Source organism: Pristiophorus japonicus, chromosome 15, assembly GCF_044704955.1.
Source record: "Pristiophorus japonicus isolate sPriJap1 chromosome 15, sPriJap1.hap1, whole genome shotgun sequence".
Lineage (NCBI taxonomy): Eukaryota > Metazoa > Chordata > Chondrichthyes > Pristiophoridae > Pristiophorus > Pristiophorus japonicus.
Window position 1 is genome coordinate 111,559,374 of NC_091991.1, and position 25,296 is coordinate 111,584,669.

General features: G+C 46.9%; 1 protein-coding gene across 1 annotated transcript in view; it reads right to left on the reverse strand.

Annotated features, from left to right (window-relative positions):
- Window positions 1-25,296, reverse strand: part of LOC139281585 (otoancorin-like) — a 116,577-nt gene that overhangs the window by 63,530 nt on the left and 27,751 nt on the right. Inside the window, exons 8-16 of the mRNA XM_070901738.1 lie at window positions 21,939-22,171; window positions 20,224-20,331; window positions 20,024-20,123; window positions 18,696-18,835; window positions 16,464-16,587; window positions 14,666-14,881; window positions 8,252-8,419; window positions 7,252-7,392; window positions 5,195-5,250 (exon numbers count right to left, since the gene is read on the reverse strand). Coding sequence (XP_070757839.1) covers window positions 5,195-5,250; window positions 7,252-7,392; window positions 8,252-8,419; window positions 14,666-14,881; window positions 16,464-16,587; window positions 18,696-18,835; window positions 20,024-20,123; window positions 20,224-20,331; window positions 21,939-22,171 — 1,286 coding nt within the window. The remainder of the gene's footprint in view (window positions 1-5,194; window positions 5,251-7,251; window positions 7,393-8,251; window positions 8,420-14,665; window positions 14,882-16,463; window positions 16,588-18,695; window positions 18,836-20,023; window positions 20,124-20,223; window positions 20,332-21,938; window positions 22,172-25,296) is intronic.

Consider the following 25,296-nt stretch of genomic DNA (forward strand, 5'->3'; position numbering starts at 1 on the left):
CTACAGATCCCTGAAAGTTGCAGGCCAGGTGGATAAGGTGCTTAAGAAGGCATATGGAATGCTTGCCTTTATTGGCCGAGACATAGAATATAAGAGCAGGGAGGTTATGCTTAAATTGTATAATACTTTGGTTAAGCCACAGCTGGAGTATTGCGTGCAGTTCTGGTCGCCGTATTATAGGAAGGACGTGATTGTACTGGAGAGGGTACAGAGGAGATTTACTAGCATGCTGCCTAGAATGGAGAATCTTAGTTATGAGGACAGATTGGATAGGCTGGTTTTGTTCTCATTGGAACAGAGGAGGTTGAGAGGAGACCTCATTGAGGTGCACAAAATATTGAGGGGCCTGGACATAATGGATAGTAAGGGGCTATTTCCATTGGTAGAGGGGTCTATTATGAGGGGGCATAGTTTTAAGGTGGTTGGTGGAGGTTTAGAGGGTATTTGAGGGGGGGGGGCTTCTTTATGCAGAGGGTTGTGGAGATCTGGAACTCGCTGCCTGGAAGAGTGGTGGATGCAGAAACCCTCACCACATTTAAGAGATGGTTGGATGGGCACATAATGTGCAGTAACCTGCAGGGTTACAGACCTAGAGCTGGTAATTGGGATTAGACTGGATGACCTTTTGTTGGACGGCGCAGATATAATGGTCGGAGAGGAATTTTCCCAGATTTTCTCTCCCTAAATTGGCCTGGGTTTTTATCTGGTTTTTGCCTCTCCCTGGAGATCACATGGCTCCGGTTGGGGTGGAGTGTATAATGTTTCAGTATAAGGGGTGCCGCAGTTGTGTGGGGCGGACTGGGTGCTCTTTACCTTTCCGTCATTGTTCATAGTTTTATATGTAACTTTTAGGGCTGCTGACCAAGGGCCGCGCGGCTCTTTGTCGGCCGGCGCGGACACGATGGGCTGAAATGGCCTCCCACGCTGTAAATTTCTATGTTTCTATGTTAAAAGAAACCTGGGAGAGAGGGAAAGAGACACAGGCAGAGAGCGAGAAAGAGAAAAAGAAAAAAATGAAAAAGACAGAGAGAGACTGATAGAAACAAAGAGGGACAAACAGACAAAGAGAGACAGAGAGAAAGAAGTCAGGGACGCTTCCAGTGTCCCTGATGACGACATGTGCGGGAAGTGCATCTGCCTGCAGCACCTGACAGACCGCATTGCAGCACTGGAGCTGGGCGTGGATTTACTCTGGAGCATCCGCGATGCTGAGGATGTTGTGAATAGCATGTTTAGTGAGTTGGCCACACTGCAGGTAAAGGGTACACAGCCAGATAGGGGATGGGTGACCAACAGGAAGAACAGTGGAAGGAAGGTAGTGCAGGGGTCCCCTGCGGTCATTCCCCTGCAAAACAGATACACCGCTTTGGGTACTGTTGAGGGGGATGACTCATCAGAGGAGAGCAGCAGCAGCCAAGTTCATGGCACCATGGGTGGCTCTGCTGCACAGGAGGGCAGGAAAAAGAGTGGGAGAGCTATAGTGGTAGGGGATTCTATTGTAGGGGAATAGATAGATGTTTCTGCGGCCGCAACCGAGACTCCAGGATGGTATGTTGCCTTCCTGGTGCAAGGGTCAAGGATGTCTTGGAGTGGGTACAGGACACTTTGAAGAGGGAGGGTGAACAGCCAGTTGTCATGATGCATATAGGTACCAACGATATAGGTAAAAAATGGGATGAGGTCCAACAAGACGAATTTAGGGAGCTTGAGGCTAAATTAAAAAGTAGGACCTCAAAAGTAGTAGCCTCAGGATTGCTACCAGTGACATATGCTAATCAGAGTAGGAATCGCAGCTTAGCTCAGATGAATATGTGGCTTGAGGAGTGGTGCAGAAGGGAGGGATTCAAATTCCTGGGACATTGGAACCGGCTCTGGGGGAGATGGGACCAGTACAAACCAGACGGTCTGCACCTGGGCAGGACTAGAACCAATGTCCGAGGGGGAGAGTTTGCTAGTGCTGTTGGGGAGGGGTTAAACTAATATGGCAGGGGGATGGGAACCTATGCAGGGAGACAGAGGGAATTAGAATGGGGGCAGAAGCAAAAGATAGAAAGAAGAAAAGTAAAAGTGTAGGGCAGAGAAATCCAAGGCAAAAAGCAAAGAGGGCCACATTACAGCAAAATCCTAAAGGGGCAAAGTGTGTTAAAAAGACAAGCCTGAAGGGTCTGTGCCTCAATGCGAGGAGTATTCGGAATAAGGTGGACGAACTAACTGCACAGATAGCGGTTAACGGATATGATGTAATTGGCATCACGGAGATATGGCTCCAGGGTGACCAAGGCTGGGAACTCAACATCCAGGGGTATTCAACATTTAGAAAGGAAAAGGAGTGGCATTGCTGGTTAAAAAGGAAATTAATGCAATAGTAAGGAGGGACATTAGCTTGGATGATGTGGAATCTGTATGGGTGGAGCTACGGAATACCAAAGGGCAGAAAACGCTAGTGGGAGTTGTGTACAGACCACCAAACAGTAGTGGTGAGGTTGGGGATGGCATCAAACAAGAAATTAGGGATGCGTGCAATAAAGGTACAGCAATTATCATGGGCGACTTTAATCTACATATTGATTGGGCTAACCAAACTGGTAGCAATGCGGTGGAGGAGGATTTCCTGGAGTGTATTGGGGATGGTTTTCTAGACCAATATGTCGAGGAACCAACCAGAGAGCTGGCCATCCTAGACTGGGTGATATGTAATGAGAAAGGACTAATTAGCAATCTTGTTGTGCGAAGCCCCTTGGGGAAGAGTGACCATAATATGGTAGAATTCTTTATTAAGATGGAGAGTGACAGTTAATTCAGAGACTAGGGTCCTGAACTTAAGGAAAGGTAACTTCGATGGTATGAGACGTGAAATGGCTAGAATAGACTGACGAGTGATACTTAAAGGGTTGACGGTGGATAGGCAATGGCAAACATTTAAAGATCACATGGATGAACGTCAACAATTGTACATCCCTGTTTGGAGTAAAAATAAAACGGGGAAGGTGGCTCAATCGTGGCTAACAAGGGAAATTAAGGATAGTGTTAAATCCAAGGAAGACACATATAAATTGGCCAGAAAAAGCAGCAAACCTGAGGACTGGGAGAATTTTGTAATACAGCAGAGGAGGACTAAGGGTTTAATTAGGAGGGGGAAAATAGAGTATGAGAGGAAGCTTGCTGGGAACATAAAAACTGACTGCAAAAGCTTCTATAGATATGTGAAGAGAAAAAGATTAGTGAAAACAAACGTAGGTCCCTTGCAGTCAGATTCAGGGTCTAGTGAGAAGGAGGAACTGAAGGATAACTGAAGGATATCCTTATAAAGCGGGAAATTGTGTTAGGGAAATTGATGGGATTGAAGCCCGATAAATCCCCAGGGCCTGATAGTCTACATCCCAGAGTAATTAAGGAAGTGGCCCTAGAAATAGTGGATGCATTGGTGATCATTTTCCAACAGTCTATCGACTCTGGATCGGTTCCTATGGACTGGAGGGTAGCTAATGTAATACCATCTTTTAAGAAAGGAGGGAGAGATAAAACCAGTAATTATAGACCGGTTAGCCTGACATCAGTAGTGGGGAAAATGTTGGAATCAATTATTAAAGATGAAATAGCAGCACATTTGGATAGTAGTGACGGGATCAGTCCAAGTCAGCATGGATTTATGAAAGGGAAATCATGCTTGACAAATCTTCGAGAATTTCTTTGAGGGTGTAACTGGTAGAGTGGACAAGGGAGAACCAGTGGATGTGGAGTATTTGGACTTCCAAAAGGCTTTTGATAAGGTCCCACACAAGAGATTGGTGTGCAAAATTAAAGCACATGGTATTGAGGGTAATGTACTGATGTGGATAGAGAATTGGTTGGCAGACAGGAAGCAGAGGGTCGGGATAAACGGGTCCTTTTCAGAATGGCAGACAGTGACTAGTCGGGTGCCGCAGGGCTCAGTGCTGGGACCCAAGCTCTTTACAATATACATTAATGATTGGATGAGGGAATTGAGTGTAATATCTCCAAGTTTGCAGATGACACTAAGCTGGGTGGTGGTGTGAGCTGTGAGGAGGACGCTAAAAGTCTGCAGGGTGACTTGGACAGGTTAGGTGAGTGGGCAAACGTGTGGCAGATGCAGTATAATGTGGATAAATGTGAGGTTATCCACTTTGGTGGCAAAAACAGGAAGGCAGAATATTATCTGAATGGCGGCAGATTAGGAAAAGGGGAGGTGCAGCGAAACCTGGGTGTCATGGTTCATTAGTCATTGAAAGTTGGCATGCAGGTTCAGCAGGCGGTGAAAAAGGCAAATGGTATGTTGGCTTTCATAGCTAGGGGATTTGAGTGTAGGAGCAGGGAGGTCTTACTGAAATTGTACAGGGCCTTAGTGAGGCCTCACCTGGAATATTGTGTTCAGTTTTGGTCTCCAAATCTGAGGAAGGACGTTCTTGCTATTGAGGGAGTGCAGCGAAGGTTCACCAGACTGATTCCCGGGATGGCAGGACTGACATATGAGGAGAGACTGGATCGACTGGGCCTGTATTCACTGGAGTTTAGAAGGATGAGAGGGGATCTTATAGAAACATATAAAATTCTGACGGGACTGGATAGGTTTGATGCAGGAAGAATGTTCCCGATGTTGGGGAAGTCCAGAACTAGGGGACACAGTCTTAGGATAAGGGGTAGGCCATTTATGACTGAGATGAGGAGAAACTTCTTCACTCAGAGAGTTGTTAACCTGTGGAATTCCCTACCACAGAGAGTTGTTGATGCCAGTTGGATATATTCAAGAGGGAACTAGATATGGCCTTTACGGCTAAAGGGATCAAGGGTTATGGAGAGAAAGCAGGAAAGGGGTACTGAGGGAATGATCAGCCATGATCTTATTGAATGGTGATGCAGGCTCGAAGGGCCGAATGGCCTATTCCTGCACCTATTTTCTATGTTTCTATGTTAAAAAGGCAGGCAGAGACAGAGAGAAAAGAGACAGACAGAAAAAGGGACAAAGCGAGGGAAACAGAAAGAGACAGACAGAGGAGAGATAGAGGGAGAGAGCAAAGAGAACAGCAGACAGAATGCAATACTGACCCATACAAGAGCAGAAGGAACTAATTTCGACCCCTAGTCTATGCAGTCTCCTATCTCAGCCAATGCTTTCATGACACTTCAGGGGGCAGAGATCACTGGAATTTTTTGCTTTTTATAAAGTATTCATTACCTGATTATTTCACGCACCGCCTTCCCGTCAAACACCACCTCGTAAAGAAACAAAGCCTGCCGGTGATAAGGAGGGTCATTCAGTCAGCAAACGGCAACACACAGCAATTACAGCAGCCAGTGAATCAAAGGTTGATGCTTTCTTTCCCCGCTCATTGGGATGGTGAGGTTTATGCTGGGCGAGGTGGGGAATGTGGAAAGCAAACCCGGTGGCCAGGTGAGTTACCGGGCAAGGTCCCTTTAATTCGCCCCAAAGCCAATGGAGCAGCCTGTTCTGCACAAGTTGCTCAGTCAGGCCCCTCGCTGTAAACTGCGGCTTGCTACTCTCCATCGGGCATTTACCAAGTTGTGAGATCAATGTATCTGTTCGTCTTCAGTGCAAAAACTTCCCAAATCGCTGGGCTGTACAGACTCTCCCATCTGTCAGTAGGGTTACCAATTCTCAATGGATGTATTTCTGAAGGTTTTGGCATACGATCGCTGTAATGTATTTGCTTCATGGGTCCTTTGCTTAAGAATTCATAACAACACATTGCCATTAAGAACTAGTCAGTTTATTAGCAATGGTTTAACAATCACACTACACATTACCAGTTCATCCACCAGGCTCATAACCACCTGCCCCATCGTGGATCCCCTGAACTGGCTGGGGTTTTATTGAGTCTTGTGAACATCACATGACTGGCTAAGCCACTCCCAACTCAATAGCTCTACAACTATTTTAAGTTGAAACCATAAATCAAGTGCCCCTTTATTAAAGGGGGGTACTAAAACCGACACAAACAAATTAACTTTTAACCGTAAACTTAATTCAAATTAAAATTTGGTTGCCGGGGGTGATGATGCACTCCAGTCCCTCAATAAAAATGTGGAACACGGACTCCTCCAGACCGCAGAGATTGCTCTACCAACGGGTGAGCATCCTCACAGGTACATACATTACAACCACTAACCGCCCCGTCCCCACACACACATTCCCACCATTGATCACCTGACACATCCATCCTCCCTGCCTTCCAACGGCTGATTGGATGAAACTATCCCCCCCCCCCCACAGTTTCCAAAAATTTTATAGTCAATAAATGAAAGTCTTCAAAGAAAAATGTTTTTTTTAAAGTTTTTTTCTTTAAAAGCCCCAGTGATTTTCTCGCTGGGTTTTTGCTTGCAGTAGTGTCCGAGGAGATTAAACATAGAAACATAGAAAATAGGAGCAGGAGTAGGCCATTCGGCCTTTCGAACCTGCACCCCCATTCAATATGAGCATGGCTGATCCTCTATCTCAACACCATATTCCTGCTTTTCCCCCATACCCCTTGATGTCTTTTGTTTCTAGAAATCTATCTATCTCCCTCTTAAATATATTCAGTGACTCGGCCTCCACAGCCTTCTGTGGTAGAGAATACCACAGGTTCACCACCCTCTGAGTGAAAAATTTCTCCTCCTCTCAGGCCTTAAATTTCCTACCCCGTATCCTGAGACTGTGACCCCTTGTTCTAGACTTCCCAGCCCGGGGAAACATCCTCCCCGCATCCAGTCTGTCCAACCCCGTCAGAATTTTATACATTTCAATGAGATCCCCTCTCATTTTTCTAAACTCCAGTGAATACAGGCCTAGTCGACCCAATCTCTCCTCATACGACAGTCCTGCCATCCCAGGAATCAGTCTGGTGAACCTTCGCTGCAGTCCCTTCTAGGCTTAACTCCCTTAGTTCCTGGAGACTCCAGGGCAGTCGTGGCGAGTTGGCGACTCTGTCCATCACTAGCCAGAAACAAGGTCACAAAACCTGACTCTCACTGCGGAGGGGCAATCTCACACAGGCGAAATGGCTTGTTACCAACGGGGCTGTACAATCAAGTCCGCAAAGCAAAGCGAAACCAGGCTGTGGGGTATTGCAGGCCCAAATCTCACTGGAAGTGACCGTGTAACATAAACAGCACAGAATGGTGAAGGTTCTGGGAGGAAGGGTCTCCTGCCTCGGCCTGTTTATAAATTCACAGTTTGTTTGCTGAAAGATATCAAGAGTTTGTTTAACCCGCAGATTAGGATATCAAACAAACCTGACTTCTCCTCAACCCCTGGTGTTCAAGGTGGGTAATGTTGTAGTTCCTTGTTTTAAGCAGGCTGGAGAGAGGCAGCTCTTTTAAGAAGGACCCTTTCAACAGGTCTAACAAAGAGGACACATCCCTGGTTTCAACAATCTGAAAATAGGAAGAGAATAAATGATCAGGATCGAGGGGTAAAATAACCCGGTAACAAGTGAGAGTCAAGCCAGGTAATTCTGTGACTGAAACAATATTGTACAACCAGTTATAAAACATGGTCCCCAGAACCTTTACTTTCAGCGGGGGAGGGCTAGGTTGGGTTGCCAACTCTGATCAGACATATTTCTGGAGTTTCCATCACACAACCTCCAACCACCCCTCCCCCAGGCTCTCGCCATTGGCCACCCAACACATCCATCCTCGTGGAGCCCTGCCCCTTTCCCTCAGGCTCTCGCCATTGGCCACCCAACACATCCATCCTTGGGGAACCCCGCCCCCTTCCCCCAGGCTCTCGCCATTGGCCGCCCAACACATCTATCCTCGCAGTTCATTGGCAGGTGAATAGACTCTGTCACTCGATTGGATGATTTTTGACTGTCAGTCAAACAATCATCTTTTCCCCCAACTCCAATATTTTTTAGAATTAAATCAACAAAAGAAAATGAAAAAACACCCCCCATTTTTCTGATTCCACCTATGTTTTCTCTTGCTGCTGCTTGCAACCGTGTCCTGGAGATGAATCTTGAGTTGCTGGGGCCGAGCAGCACTAGTGTGTCTAGGGGGGAGGGGGTAAGACGGGCGATATTGGATCGGCCGGCTGCTGTTCACCCCGCCCGATGTCCCTGTCCATTGCCATTGGGAATGTGGTGCCCAAGGTCCTAGAATCAGTCCAAATGGCGCTCGATATAAGCGTAGCCTTCCTCCCCCCAGTACAGTTACGGCGAAGTTAAACCTCCCTGGGTTTCAAGAACAGGATATCTAAAAAACAAAGAGACAAATACAGAGGGCACGTTACCTTAGTGACCACCGCTAATCGCTGGGCCGCCGAGAGCTGTGCTGCATGATCGGACAGCGAGCCTCTCACAGCCTGAGCCAGATCGTCGGGGCTCGTGTTGTACAATATGTCTGCACTGACACCCAGCACCAGTACACCCAGCTGGCTGATGTTAAAGAGTGACAGTTGCTGCAAAGTGGAACAAACAAGGTGTAAGTGGAAACCCATTAAAAAAAAACATGCCTTGCCCTGCGAGTCCAATTGACCTAATTTACTGGTACGCAGTAGTCATCACTAGAATGGATACAGCATGGAAAGAGGCCATTCGGCCCATCTTGCCTGTTCCGGCTCTCTGACAGAGCGATCCCATCAGTCCCACTCCCCCCCCCTCGTTCTTTCCCCATAACCCTGCAATTGTTTCTTTTTCAAGCTGGTAATTGGGATTAGACTGGATGACCTTTTGTTGGACGGCGCAGATATAATGGTAAGTACTGCAGGGAATCAAATACAGCCAACGTGATCTCCTGGACTAGTTTCGATCGCCTGGATGGGTCGGAGAGGAATTTTCCAGATTTTCTCTCCCTAAATTAGCCTGGGTTTTAATCTGGTTTTTGCCTCTCCCAGGAGATCACATGGCTCCAGTTGGGGTGGAGTGTAGAATGTTTCAGTATAAGGGATATCGCAGTTGTGTGAGACGGACTGGTTGGGCTGGGTGCTCTGTGCCTTTCCGTCATTGTTCATAGGTTTATATGTAACCTTCAGGGCTGCTGACTGAAGGCCGTGTGGCTCTTTGTCAGCCGGCGCGGACACGATGGGTCGAAATGGCCTCTTTCTGTGCTGTAAATTTCTATGTATCTATGTTTCTAAGTATTTATCCAATTCTATTTTGAAAGTTACTGTTCAATCTGTTTCCATCACCCTTTCAGGCAGCGTGTTCCAGATCACAACAACTCGCTGCATTAAAAAAATTCTCATCTTCCCTCTGGTTCTTTTGCCAATAAGGGAAAATTTATTGAGGTGTATAAAATTATGAGAGGCCTAGATACAGTGGATAGGAAGGACCTGTTTCCCTTAGCAGAGGGGTCAACAACCAGGGGGCATAGATTTAAAGTAATTGGGGGGAGGTTTAGAGGGGATTTGAGGGGAAATTTCTTCACCTAGAGGATGGTGGGGGTCAGGAACTCACTGCCTGAAAGTGTGGTAGAGGCAGAAACCCTTACCACATTTAAAAAGTACTTGGATGTGCACTTGAAGTGCCGTAACCCACAGGACTACGGATCTGGAGCTGGAAAGTGGGATTAGGCTGGATAGCTCTTTGTCGGCCGGCGCGGACACGATAGGCCGAAATAGCCTCCTTCCGTGCTGTAAATTTCTATGATTCTAATTATCTTAAATCTGTGTCCTTTGGCTATCGACCCTCTCGCCAGTGAAAACAGTTTTTGTGATATCTTCACAGAGCACAAGCACACACAGCTTCCAACATGGCAGGCAGCTCTCTCGGAAGTTTCCAGAAATCTGCCGGTTCTGTTTATTATTAACCCTGCACTTGCAGTACACAATACGTCCACATCCACAGTGTGGAACTACAAACATTACAAGCTTACAGACATAAACTTGTTTTTTTTCCTTATTTACAAATTTAACTTTACCACTTGTTTTCTGTTTCGAAGAGCATACCTTCGCTCTCAAACAGAACCTTCCAAACATGGTGTCGATTTCACACTCATTCGAGACTCATCCTGAGGAACGTTTTCCTCCACAGAATTTTCTTGATTTTCATTTGAACTCACTCTAACTTCAGGCTCTTTCTTTTCCTGACTTGGACTCAGGCTTTCATTCTGATTCTCTCCTGGATTTGTTTCCAGTACATTGGATTTAGGATTTGCTACTGGTGCATCAAAACTATCTGGTGAGTCAGAAACAATTGAATCATTCCCACCTTCAACTCCTTCCATGTCTGTAGGTAAAATATGATCAATGTGAACAAACCTAACCTGACCATTATCAAACATCTTTACCAAATATGTGCGAGGACCACATATCTTCACCACTCTTCCTGGTAACCACTTTAACCATTTATGGTGATGGTTCTTCACTCTCACCTTCTGGTTTAATTTCACACGTTTCTCTTTTACTCTACCTCTATCATGATTCTCTTTCTGTCTTAATTGTGCCAAATTTGGCTTTAACAACGAGAATCTGGTTCGTGGCTGAGAAACAACGCTGCTGGTGTTCTACCAGTAGTTGTATGAGGAGTATTTCGATATGTAATAAAAAAATTAGCCAATTTGTGATCCAATGACAACTGTCGTTTCCTTGGATTTGGATCTAACATTTGTTTTATGAGGGCACGTTTTACAATTTGTACAGTGCGCTCTGCTGCACCATTCGAAGAAGGGTGGTATGGTGGAACCTTGGTATGTTTCACACCATTTTTGCTCGTGAATTGTGCAAATTCTTCTGAACGAAATTGTGGTCCATTATCCGAAACAATCTCTTCAAGGAGGCCAAATGAAGAAAATAGTTTTCTCAAAATGTCCAATGTTTTACTTGTTGTTATTTTCCACATTAAACACCTCAACCCACTTCAAATGGCTATCAATCACAATGAACAATTGTTGTCCTTCTAACTCAGCAAAATCAATATGTAACCTTTGCCACACCCTGGGAGGCCATTTCCATGGCTGTAATGGTACTGGTGGTGGTTGCTTGCTTACCGATTGACATGTCGTACACTGACTCATGATGTACTCTATATCTTTATCAAGACCTGACCACCATAAATAACTGTGTGCAAAACTCTTGGTCAAGCACATTCCCAAGTGCTGGTCATGGAAGTCTCCTAATAATTTGGACATGAATTTATTTGGTATAACCACTCTTGCACCCCACATGATAAAATCTTTATCGACTGATAATTCATTCCTACGAATGAAGAATGGATGTGAATCTTTGTCTGTTACCTGGTTTGGCCATCCATTTGCAATATACTCATACACCTTTGACATCATTGGGTCACGTTTGGTTGCTCTACCAATCTCTTCAGCTGTGACTGGCAGTTCATCAATGTATGAAAAATAAAACACTTCTTCCCTGTTGGGTGTAACTTTTGATGGGGAAGGCAATCTAGACATTGCATCAGCATTACTGTGATCAGCTATTGTCTGTATTCAATATCATATGTATATGCTGACAAAATCAAAGCCCATCTCTGCATTCGGGTTGAAGCTAATGTTGGAACTGGGGACTTTGGATGGAGGATTGCTGTTAGGGGCTTATGGTCCGTAACGATGGTAAACTTATGACCATACAAGTATTTGTGAAACTTCTTGACCCCAAAAATTAATGCCAAAGCTTCCCTTTCAATTTCCACATAATTACTCTCACTGGCACTGAGAGTGCGTGATGCAAAAGCAATTGGTCTCTCCTCCCCACTACTTAATACGAGAGATTACTGCCCCAACTCCATATGGAGAGGCATCACATGCTTACTTAATCTCCTTAGATATGTCATAGTGAACTAACATGGCGCTCTCTACCAATTTGCTTTTACACTCCTTGAATGCTGTATCGCATTCTTTTGACCACTTCCAATGGACTGTTTTTTTAAAAGTTCATTCAGTGGATGTAATAATGTAGCCAAATTTGGTAGGAACTTCCCATAATAGTTCAAAAGACCCAAGCATGAACGAAGTTCAGTGACATTCTTGGGAGTGGGTGCATTTCTGATCATATCCAATTTTTCCATGGTTGGATGTAAACCATCTTTGTTTACTCTGTACCCTAAGTACTCCACTGAGTTTTGAAATAACTCACACTTACGAGCAGACACTCGTACTCTGTGCTTCTCTAGCCGTTTGAGGACTTCATTCAATATGTTATTATGAATTTGCCTATTTGGTGCTGAAATTAGTGTGTCATCCAAATAACATACTACCCCTTCAATACCTTGCAAAATCTGGTTCATCACCCCTTGGAATATGGCAGGGGCGGAAGACACTCCAAACGGTAGCCTATTAAATTGATATAGGCCTAGATGAGTATTTATAGTCAAACATGACTTGGACTCCTCATCTAGTTCAAGCTGTAAGTAGGCATTCGTAAGATCCAGTTTTGAGAAGATCTGACCCCCTGTCAGTGTTATGAACAAATCTTCTATATTTGCCAATGTATTGGGGACATTACCCTCTAGAACCTGGTTTACGGTTACTTTATAATCACCACACAATCTTACCTTACCATTAGACTTAGGTACAACAACAATGGGTGTAGCCCAATTACATCGATCTATCTTACAAATAATGTTCTCAGTCTCTAGTTTTTTGAGTTCTTGCTCACTTTCTCCTTGAGTGCATATGGTATGGAACGTAGTTTGTAGTAAACCGATCTAGCGTCCTTCTGTACCCTGACACTCACCTTGAAGCCCTGGATTGGACTGCCTGTTTCGCAGAACACCTTCTGATACTTCTTGATAACCTCATCCGTTGATGAAAATCTCGCTTCCACACAGAAAATCTTACTCCAATCCAGCTTCAGTGAACTCAACCAATTTCTTCCTAGTAAGGCCAGCTTGTCTCCTTTCACTACTATTAGAGGCAAGTTCTGAAATTGATCTTTATATTTCACCGGTACGGTGATATGACCTACCACAGGAATTTTCTCTCCCGAGTAGCCTCGCAGCTCTATCTTGGATTTCTCCAATGGGAAATCACGCAATTTGTCGCGGTATAGTGACTCCGGTACTACACTCACGGATGCACCCGTGTCAATTTCCATTGATGTCTTGAATCCTGCAACATCTATGTGGATTTTGATGCTTTCTGACTCGCTGTCCGTTAACCTCGTGCTCCTGATGATTGTAACTCTAACATCTCCTCATCCTGTTGTTGTTCTTCCATGCTATGTAATCTCTTGGGATTTCTACTCATAGCTTTGAACGCTGGACTCATAGCTTTGGAAGCTGGTTTACCCTTCAGTCGGCATGTCTTCGCAAGATGCCCAGTCTTTCTGCAGAAGAAACACTCTACCTTCATGTATGGACAACTTTGAGCAATGTGTTGTCCCAGGCACCTATAGCATAACTTCGATGCTCTGTTAGAATTTCCAGTTACTGAGACTTTGGGCCCCCACCGTCTTTTACTTTGAACCTGTAGGTAATTTACCTCGGTTGACTGATGACGGTAATTATTGTTTAATTCATGGGAATATTGTTCGGCCATGCCCATCGACCTCGCTGCCTGACAAGCAATCTCAAAAGTCAAGTCATCCGTCATCAATAACTTCCTTCTGATTGCATCGTTTTTCACCCCACAAGCAAAACGATCCCGTAATGCTCGGTTTTGAAAGTTTCCAAAATTACAGTGCATCGATAGCTTTTTTAATGCTATGATGTAATCACTGATACTTTCATCAGCCTTTTGATTCCGAATCCCAAAACGATAGCTTTCAGCAATTTCTAACGGTTTGGGGTTATAGTGCTGCTCCAGCTTCGTTAAAATCTCTTTAAGCGTTGTGTCCTTTGGCTCATCAGGCACAAGCAGATTTACAAGGGTTTTGTATAATGTCGGATAAGAAGATCGCTTTCTTATGTTCCAACACAGCCCGGTTCTGGACTGCATTGTCTGGAACTTCGATTATGTTATTTGCAGTGAAATACATTTCTAGCCGATCCACATACGCTTTAAAACATTCCCGGTCGTGTCTATATTCCCCCAAATGTCCGATTACATCTGCCATTTTAATCTCTAGCTATTCACATCTTGTGCTGTATTTTACCTCGGATTTTGTAGCTTTTTTACAAAGACAGAAACTTCCAAAGTCTCTCTGTCGGCTGGCTGAATCCTTCCCCAACAAAATTTAAGCTTAAATCATCCGAAAAATCCCATCTTGCCGCCAAATGTGATATCTTCACAGAGCACAAGCACACACAGCTTCCAACATGGCAGGCAGCTCTCTCGGAAGCCTCCGGAAATCTGCCGGTTCTGTTTATTATTAACCCTGCACTTGCAGTACACAATACGTCCACATCCACAGTGTGGAGCTACAAACATTACAAGCTTACAGACATTACAGTTTTGATTCAGTTACTCTCGGTAATCTCTCAAATTCTAAATCGAAGGGTTTACGGAGTTGAGAAAGAATGTCTTCTCTCAGAGAGTTGTGGATCTGTGGAATTGGCTGCCTCAGAGAGCTGTGGAAGCCAGGACATTGAATAAATTTAAGACAGAGATCGACAAGTTTCTTAACCGATAAGGGGCTATGGGCAGTGGGTGAGGAAGTGGACCCGAGTCCATGATCGGATCAGCCATGATCGTATTAAATGGCGGAGCAGGCTCGAGGGGCCGTATGGCCTACTCCTGCTCCTATTATGTTCTTATGTTCTTATGTACTCTTTAGCGCTAAAATACAAGATGCCCCAATCGGGCCTCCCCTCACCTTGCTGTCCCCAACAAACTTGTCGGCGAGGATGATGATCTGACTGCGGGTCCAGCCGGTCACTGTGCGCAGGACGGAGACAGCACTGCGCACGGCCTGTGGGGACAGCGAATCGAGCTGTGTGAAGGACAGGCCTGCAATGGCGTCGGAGATGGAGTCCAGCGTTTCGTTCAGCGTCTGATTTTTCAGGACCAGTCCGAGGAGCTGGGATTTCAGCTGGGAGAGAGAAAAGAAGCAGAGGGTCAGGTTCCCCCGCGCCAAGCGCTCCAGGAGCCAACCCATAACTCGGCTGCATTAGCGGCAGCGCCGAGTGTGGCCAACGTCACCAGACAGCTCCGCGTCGTCACACAGCGAGCTGATCTTTTGGTGCTCGCTGGCCTACATTGGCTCCCGGGCTGGCAACGCCTCAATTTAAAAATTCTCATCCTGGTTTTCAAATCCCTCCATGCCTTCGCCCCTCCCCATCTCTGTAATCTCCCCTCCTACTCCTTCCCCCCTCTCCCCCCTCCTTCCCCTTTCCCTTCCCCTCCCTCCTCATCCCTCCCTTTCCCCCCCCCTCCCTCGCCACCTCTCTCCCCACCCCCCCCCAACTCTCTCCCCTCCCTCCCCCCCACCTCTCCCCCCCTTCCCCCCCACTCTCTCCCTCCCTCTGGAACTCCCTCCCTGAACCTCTCACTACTCCTTTAAGACGCTCCTTAAAATCGACCTCTTTGACCCAGTTTTTGGTCACCTGATATCTCCTTACCTAGCTCAGTGTCAAACTTCATCTGATAACACTCCTGTGAAGTACCTTGGGACATTTGACTACTTTCAAGGCACTACATAAATGCAAGTTGTTTTTGAAACTCGAGAGTGTGCAGGACCACATCACCTCCTTGTCCTCTGCAGGGGTCACCCCTTGTTGGTGTCCTGCTTTATGGGCACAGGCAATGCTCGGATACCTCCCCCAAACTCAAGGTGCAAACTTGGACAGCGAGCGTCAGCAGGCTATTTGACCACAGTGTGCATCGCAATTATACCTTCACCAGATGTGCGCTCTCCAGCAGCGGCCGCTCCAGGAATGGAACCCAGGATGATTCTCTCCCCGTCCCCCCAGGGTCCAGGGGGAGACTCGGGCCAATCAGAGCTCCTCAAAAAAACGCCCAGGTGAGACCAGCCCCATCCCCCGGGAGCCTTCTCTCATCGGGGGTTAGAAGCGGCGACTGGAGCTGACACAGTCACCATGGTAACCCTCTCACACACCTGGGGGAAAGGGGTGAAGACCCGGCATGGAATGTACGGCACAGAAACAAGCCATTCGGCCCGACCAGTCCGTGCCGGGGTTTCTGCTCCACACCAGCCTCCTCCCACCAGACCCTCACAGGAGACAGATATCCGCTCTGGTCACTGCCCCTCCACACGCCCTGCCCAGCACTCGGCTCTCCCAGCGCGGACCCTTTACTCACAGTATTACATAGAGTTTACAGAAACAGGCCACTCGGCCCGACTGGTCTATGTCGGTGTTTATACTCCACCTGCACCTCCTCCCACCCCTCTCCGTCTCACCCCATCAACATATTCTTCTATCCCTTTCTCCCTCATGTGTTTATCCAGCTTCCCCTTAAATGCATCGATACTATTCGCCTCAACCCCTCCCTGTGACAGTGAGTTCCACATTCTCTCCACTCTCTGGGTCAAGAAGTTTCTCTTGAATTCCCCATTGGATTTATTAATAACTATCTTCTGACCGCCCCCACAGATGGAAGCGAGCAACTTCTGTGTGTCTCTGAGCAAGCGTGGATTCCAGGAGACTCCCTACCTTCTTCACATCAGCCTGGAAGCCCGTGAGGCGGTTACACTTGATCATCTGGTGAAGTAGGCTGCGAGCCTCTCCAGTGTCCAGCTCCTGCACATTGTCGAAGAAACAGACGAGAAGACCCAGTCTGGAAAAGTAAAAGGGGAATCATAGAACGAGAGAGATTTACAGCACGGACGGAGGCGATTTTGGCCTGTCGTGTCCGTGCCGGCTGACAGAGAGCCACCCAGCCTAATCCCACTTTCCAGCTCTAGGTCCATAGCCCTGTAGGTTACGGCATTTCAAGAGCACATCCAAATACTTTTAAAGGGCTCAATTTTCCCTAAGTTCCGTTTTCTGGCGTATTGCCAGAGTTGCGTCGCTTATTTAGGTCCAGAAATACGCCAGAAAAACATGTCCGAACTTTCCCCAATGTTTGTACTGTAATCTGGAGCCGCACAGCGGGGGGGGGGGGGGGGGGGGAGGGGAGGAGCCCACAGTCTGCGCCGGAAAAAGCAGCTGGGCTTTCTGCACATGTGCGGGGGAAAAACTGACGTTCTTGACGTCACTGAAATGGCTGCACATGCGCAGTAGAGCTCCGAGTTGGCAATCGTCCATTTTTAAAGAGCAAGTTGTGTGTGTGTGCCAGGAATGCCGGTCCTGGTCCTCTGTGACCCCCGAGTGAGTGCCGGCCAGCTTGCTCCCTTCACCACGAGCCTCTCCGGTGCCTTCCCGCCGCTCTGTGGCCCCCGATTTCGTGCCAGTCCAGGTCCACTCCGCTTCCCGACCCTATCCCAGGCCGAATGTCCTCCGATGTACTTATCTGCGCCGATTTCCTTACCTGCACCGATTTCTTTAACTCTCCGCAAGGGTTTTCTGGAGAGGCCACATACGCTGGCCTAAACAGAAATGGAGTAACTATTGGCTGGCCAAAGTTGCCTAAATGGCCAGAATTGGCGTCAGTGGCTGGTAACGCCCCTTTTTGAGGAAAAAAAACACTTACCCCCAAAAAACAGAACTAAATGAGTTACGCTGATGCAAATTGGGGATCTTTAAGTTAGGCCAGAAAAAGCAGCCTGCTCCCAAAAAACGGCGCAAATCACTGGGGGAAATTGAGCCCAAAATGTGGTGAGGGTTTCTGCCTCTACCACCCTTTCAGGCCGTGAGTTCCAGACTCCCACCACCCTCTGGGTGAAGAAATTTCCCCTCAAATCCCCTCTAAACCTCCTACCAATTATTTTAAATCTATGCCCCGGGTTGTTGAATCCTCCGCTAAAAGAAATAGGTCTGTCCTATCCACTCTATCTAGGCCCCTCATAATTTTATACACCTCATTGAGGTCTCCCCTCAGTCTCCTCTGTTCCAATGAAAACAACCGCAGCCTATCCAATCTTTCCTCATAGCTAAAATTCTCCAGTCCAGGCAACATCCTCGTAAATCTCCTCTACACCCTCTCGAGTGCAATCACATCCTTCCTGTAATGTGGTGACCAGAACTGCACGCAGTACTCTAGCTGTGGCCTAACTAATGTTTTATACAGTTCAAGCATAACCCCCCAGCTCTTGTATTCTATGCCTCAGCTAATAAAAGCAAGTATTCAATATGCCTTCTTAACCACCTTATCTACCTTTATTTTCTCTCGAGTTTAGAAGAATGAGAGGTGATCTCATTGAAACATACAAAATTCTTACAGGACTTGACAGGGAGATGCAGGGAGGATGTTTCCTCTGGCTGGGGAGTCTAGAACCAGGGGTCACAGTCTCAGAATAAGGGGTTGGCCCTTTAGGACTGAGATGAGGAGAAACTTCTTCACTCAGAGGGTGGTGAATCTCTGAAATTCTCTGCCCCAGAGGGCTATGGAGGCTCAGTCTTTGAGTATATTCAAGACAGAGATCGATAGATTTTTGGATATTAAGGGAATCGAGGGATATGGGGACAGTGCAGGAAAGTGGAGTTGAGGTCGAAGATCAGCCATGGTCTCGCTGAATGGTGGTGCAGGCTCGAGGGGCCGAATGGCCTACTCCTGCTCCTAATTCTTATGTTCTTAACCTGGCCTGCTACCGTCAGGGATCTGTGGACCTGCACTTTGGTTGTGAGAATGATATTGAGATGTTCTTTAATGCACAAAGGAGAAGGCGGGCGAGGGGCTTCAATAACGTGTGCGTTTAGGGAATGAATCCCTCGGGGTCAGAGTTCAGAGGGGCTGGTGTAAGGAGAGTCCCTGGGCGCGGGTGACGGCGAGGAGGTGCTGTTTACCTGTACACAGTCGAGGTGTTGGCCAGGTCAAACCCACACGCGTCGATCCTCTCCTGGAAAGCTTTGGCAGTGGCGGGTGTGATGTCATACACAGAATCCAGCTGCTTTGTCGCGTTGTCATAGTTAATGAACAGTCGAATCTGGGTTTAAACAAAAACACAAAGGCACCGATGTGTATCAAATTAAAACCCTCCGCAATCGCTGCTCCCCTCCAATTCTGGTCTCTAGTCTATCCCTTACTTCCTGAACTCATCACTGAAGGGATCGCAGTTCCATCGACACTTGTGCACACTTCTAAAGTGGGAACATCTTTACTTTAAACTGGGGGTGGCAGCAGGGATAAATGGGGCTTCTTCGCTAGTCTCAGCACAGCAAATAAATAGAGAAACATAGAAAGACTTGCATTTATTTGCACCTGTCACGATCTCAGGACGTCCCAAAGCGCTTTACAGCCAATGAAGTGCAGTCACTGTTGTAATGTGGGAAACGCGGCAGCCATTTGCGCACAGCAAGCTCCCAAAATAGCAATGTGATAATGACCAGATAATCTGTTTTAGTCATGTTGGTTGAGGGATAAATATTGGCCAGGACACCAGGGATAACTCCCCTGCTCCTCTTTGAAATAGTGCCGTGGGATCTTTTGCGTCCACCTGAGAGAGCAGACGGGGCCTCGGTTTAATGTCTCATTTGAAAGACGGCACCTCCGACAGTGCAGCGCTCCCTCGTACTGCCCCTCTGACAGTGCGGCACTCCCTCGGTACTGCTCATCTGACAGTGCGGTGCTCCCTCGGTACTGCCCCTCTGACAGTGCGGTGCTCCCTCGGTACTGCCCCTGACAGTGCGGTGCTCCCTCGGTACTGCCCCTCTGACAGTGCGGTGCTCCCTTGGTACTGCCCCTCTGACAGTGCGGTGCTCCCTCGGTACTGCCCCTCTGACAGTGCGGTGCTCCCTCGGTACTGCCCCTCTGACAGTGCAGTGCTCCCTCGGTACTGCCCCTCTGACAGTGCGGTGCTCCCTCGGTACTGCCCCTCCGACAGTGCGGCACTCCCTCAGTACTGCACTGGAGGGTTTTTACATGCCCGAGGGGGTAGAAACCCATGCAAGCAGCCCAATGGAGCAACACCATTGGCGGTAGCGACATTTTGACTCAAAAAAAACCTGATTAATGGACCTAGATCCCACTTTTGGAGATCAAATCAAAGGGCTCAAGAGGCCATGACACAAGGAAAGGCCTTTCAGCCCCTCGAGCCTGCTATCCTGACTGATGCTGATCAATTTAGAAGAGAGTCAGGTCTCACAGTCCTACATTCTGCACACCCTTTGCTCACCTCATTGAGACTAATCTTCTGGATCTCCTCTGGTGGGAGGTGGACAATGTATCTCCCCAGGAACCACAGGTTCTCCGCAGTGATCCACGATTCTGCCCCACTCGACCCTGTTTTGGGGAAAACGGAGACATTGAGGGATGTGATACACCCTTCCTTCTGACAAAGGCACCGAAGGGTGGTCCCACCGAGCTCGAGTTCACCTACCAGGCTGTTTATAGGATCTCTTCAAGATCTGTCGGATCCACTCGTAAATCGCCCTTTGGGTACGAGCAGTCATCTTGTCGTAGAGTTCCTTAAACACCGCTGTTCTAGAAGAACCAAAGTCATTTTATTTTTAATGACAAAACAGGAATACAGAGTACACCGTGGGAGCCAAGATTTATTACTTGGTCTAATTGGGGGGTTGTGAATACTGTATTCATCCCCTCCACAGTCTCTCGCTGCTCCTTCACCCTGACCTTGCCCAGGTCAGGGCCCAGGAGAGACATGAGTTCGGGCCCAGGGGCAGCACAGGCCAGACCACACTGCGATATGTGTGCGCACAAGGTCTGTGCAGCAGAGCTGGTCTCCAGTCGTCTTGGTTAGTCCTTGCCACTGGACCAAAACCTAGCTCTGTCAAGCCCGTGTGATGGCTAGTGTACAACGGCCACCACACTTTAAAAAAAATCCACGCACAGACAACTTCCACCCTTCAATATGCCTTTCAGGACCTGGAATATTAGGTCCTTCATTGGAATACCTGTGAACTCATCTTTTTTTGGCATGGAAGCAAGTCATCCTCGCCTCGAGGGACTGCCTATGATTCATTCACTGTAACACGGCTTGCTTGGGTTAGGCTTTGATTGGTCAGTTGAAGCCTTGCTCTCGGCCAGTTCAAAGTTCACACATTCCAACGTGAAGGGATGTTAGTCTCGTCAGTTCAGGACCTGGCACGACAGCAGCAAACCAACAGAGAGATGCGCTCCATCGGCACCGCACTGGGAGCGACGGCCTGGATTATGGGCTCGAGTCTCTGGATAGGGGCTCAAACCCACGACCTTCTGACTCCGAGGCCAGAGTGCTGCCCACTGAACCACAGCTGACCTTACAAGCTGACAACTGAATCAGACAGTGGTCAGAGGGGCAAGATATTTCATTAGCGGTCTATTCTATTCAAGTTATAATTGAATTTCTAATAATGTCCTTAGTCTGGAGGGATTTTAATGGAAATTGGCCACAATTCAATCTATAATAGTGAAAAGAAGAAAGACTTGCATTTATATAGCGCCTTTCACAACCTCAGGAAGTCCCAAAGTGCTTTACAGCCAATGAAGTACTTTTGGATTGTAGTCATTGTTGTAATGTAGGAAACGCGGCAGACAATTTGCATGCAGCAAGCTCCCACAAACAGCAATGTGATAATGACCAGATAATCTGTTGTAGTGATGTTGGTTGAGGGATAAATATTGGCCAGGATCCCCCCTGCTCAGTGAAATGAACTCGGTGTGTTGTATACCAATGCGCTGCTGTGATGGCTCAAGGGTACAATGCACCTTGTGGCTGCCCCATAAAGTCCCAGGCAGGCCCAATGCTTTGGTCTGTGTTGAGAGCAAGTGCGACAGCAATAGGGCTTCCATTACTGACCTCGGTGTGCTTGGGGGCGGTGGTGGGGAGGGAAACATTAGCCAGGTTTCCAAACATCATGGACCGGACCAGTGACCCCCTGCTGGAAAGGACGAGCATGGGGAAGTTGAGATGGTGGAATAGCAGCGCTCACTGTCCAGGCTCACGCATAATTGCCGGCCACATGGACGGGGTCCCGACTGCCGGTGCTAGGCGATGAGAAAAGTAAATGCCAAGGAATGCCCCCAGCACCCAGTCAGGAAGATACCGACAGGTGAGCAAGCACAGTAAAATGGATACATTATCTACTTACATATTTTTAAAAGTCTCTTCTTGAAGATCTCCGGGCATGTTCACAACCATCTCTGGTTGGAGGTAGATGGCGGAAGACAGTCTCAACGACTCGATCAACAGCTCCAAGCACGGCGAGGAGCTGATCAATGGTAGACACTTCTCCCAGCTGGTCACAAACAGAGCGCGATTGCCCCCGGGCATCTGCATTATCTGGGTTTTGATATACTCAAAGTCGATCGTGGTGAATGCAAGCTAGGCAAATGAAATGGAGAGAGAGAGGGAGTTCTTAATATAATCGTCGTCTCACAGAACCAGCCCGAGACCACAAATCTCACAATAGGTGGCCCTTCAGCCCATTCGAACTTGTCCTTCAAGAAGACTAACCCTACATTCCCATAGGAAGAGGAGGAGGCCATTCAGTCCATCAAGCTTGTCCTATATTCCCATAGCAGGAGGAGGAGGCCATTCAGCCCCTTGAGCCTGAACAGCCATTCAATTAGATCATGGCCAATCTGCATCTCAACGCCATTTACTCACTTTTTCTCCTTATCCCCGGTTACCTGTACCCAACAAAACTATATCAATCTCTGTCTTGAAGGTTCCATCAGACCCCCAGGATCCACAGCCTATTGGGGGAGAGAGTTCCAGATTTCCACAGCTCTTTGTGTGAAAACAAATGCTTGCTGATACAAGAACTAGGAGCAGGAGTCGGCCATACGGCCCCTCAAGTTGGGAGTCTTGACCGAATCTTCAGCATTCCCTTCACCCTTCACTCTATGCCGTTGCACCCCTCCCATATCCCAGGGCAAAGTGTTATAAACTGTGCAGGAGGCCACAGACTTGGGTGAGGACATGAACAGGGAGCTTCAGATTGGGAATCAGTACAGAATGGGATTCAGTACAGAATGGGATTCAGTAGAAAACATCAGAAATTGAAAATTGGTTTAAGTGAAAGAGGATAAAAATAGTTCATAATGGAATTTTAAAAAAAGGGAAGGTCATGTCTATTGTTCTACAGAAATGTTTTTTGTTTTCAGTGCGAATGTTACGTTCCCGTACGAAGCATGTGTGAATGTTGCTGTACAAGTGGCTCCGCCCTCTTTTTCAAGCTGGGATGTGCGTTTAGTTTAAGATATTGGTCTGAATTAAATTGGAGCTACTGAGGTTAACTAAGAACATAAGAAATAGGAGCAGGAGTAGACCGTGCGGCCCCTCGAGCCTGCTCCATCATTCAATAAAATCATGGCTGATCATCGACCTCAACTCCACTTTCCCGCCCGATCCCCATATCCCTTGATTCCCCTCGACTCCAAAAATCTATCGATCTCAGCCTTGAATATATTCAGAGTCTCAGCATCCACAGCCCTCTGGGGCAGAACATTCCAAAGATTCACAGCCCTCTGAGTAAAGAAATTCCTCCTCATCTCTGTCTTAATGGCCTATCCCTTATCCTGAGACTATGCCCCCTAGTTCTAGACACTCCAGCCAGGGGGAAACATCCTCTCAGCATCTACCCTGTCAATCCCCTTCAGAAACTTGTATGTTTCAATGAGACCATCTCTCATTCTTCTAAACTCCGGAGAGTATAGGCCCATTCTACATAATCTCTCATCATAAGGCAGCCCTCTCATCCCAGGGACCAATCTAGTGAACCTCTGTTGTACCGCCTCCAAGACAAGTATATCCTTCCTTAGATAAGGAGACCCAAACTGTGCACAGTACTCCAGGTGTGGTCTCACCAAGGCCCTGTACGATTGTAGCCAGACTTCCTTACTCTTATACTCCAACCCCCTTGCAATAAAGGACAACATGCTATTTGCCTTCCTTATTGCTTGCTGTACCTGCATGTTATCTTTCTGTGTTTCTTGCACAAGGACACCCAAATCTCTGAACACCAACATTTAAAAGTCTCTCGCCATTTAAAAAATATTCTGTTTTTCTATTCTTCCTACCAAAGTGAATAACCTCACATTTCCCCACATTATACTCCATCTGCCACCTCACTGCCCACTCACTTAGTTTGTCTATATCCCTTTGCAGACTCTTTGTGTTCCCCTCACAGCTTACTGTCCCACCTAGCGTTGTACCGTCAGCAAACTTGGATACATTACACTCGGTCCCTTCATCTAGGTCATTAATATAGATTGTAGATAGCTGAGCCCCCAGCATTGATCCCTGCAGCACCCCACTAGTTACAGCCTGTCAACCTGAAAAAGACCCGTTAATCCCTACTCTCTGTTTTCTTTAAGCCTTTTGGTAAGTATCTAAGAGGTAGCACATTGCATTTGGCCCCACAATCTATTTGCATTTTTACCATTTGATTTTTAATGGAGAAGGTAACTATAATCTTGTTCAGATACTTTCTGTCAGCTTTGTCCTTGATTGTGCGATCAACTTTACTAAGCATCTTTACAGTCATGACTTCAAAATCAGAATCATAACTCTCTTCATATAGTGCATGAATTTTTGGCTTGCCCTTATATTTAGGGTTATGTGTAAACTTCTGCCTCGATCCATTCTGCCAATACTTTTGAGAAAAGTGATTTTGTTTGCCGCTACTTGTGCAGGTCTTCCCACATGCTGAGCATTTAGTTTTTGACAGCTCATGTCTTTTGCCACAATATCTGCAATTGTTCATGAACTCTTTGTCTGTGAATTCTTCCTTTGTGGGTCTAAGAAAAGAATCTAAGACAATACTATCACTATATGACAACCATGCAACCATTCCAATGGTAGGGACTTGTAATGTGCCACTCGAAAATATAACAAGCAAAAGTACATTGTTCCCTTTGTGATTATTGAGGACCAAAGTGCCCCACTGATTGGCTCACGCACTGCTCAACAGGTACAACTGATAAAAGTGCAGCATCAGAATATCGCGGTGGTAAATGAACCACGCGAATCGCAAACTACGAACAAGGCAAATGTCTCGCTAGCGTCAAAAACTGATGTCAACAATGCGTATCCGGATGTGTTTAAAGGACTTGGACACATGCCAGGGACAGTCCACCTTGAACTTAATGAATCAGCGATACCAGCTGTAATGCCACCCAGACGGGTGCCAATAACGATCAAACAAATGCTGAAAGAGGAACTCGATCGTTTGGAAAATCGAAAAATCATCACAAAAGTTGTTGAACCGACAGACTGGGTATCCAATCTAGTGACTATACAAAAACCAAATGGAAAGATACGAGTATGTATCGACCCTCAACATCTGAACAATGCCCTGAAAAATAGACACTATCCACTTGCTGTGATCGATGACAGCTTGCCACAGATGACAAATGTAAAGGTCTTCACTAAAGCAGATTGCAAGGAGGGTTTCTTGCAATGTGAACTAGACACACAGTCCTCCTACCTCACGACCTTCCAGA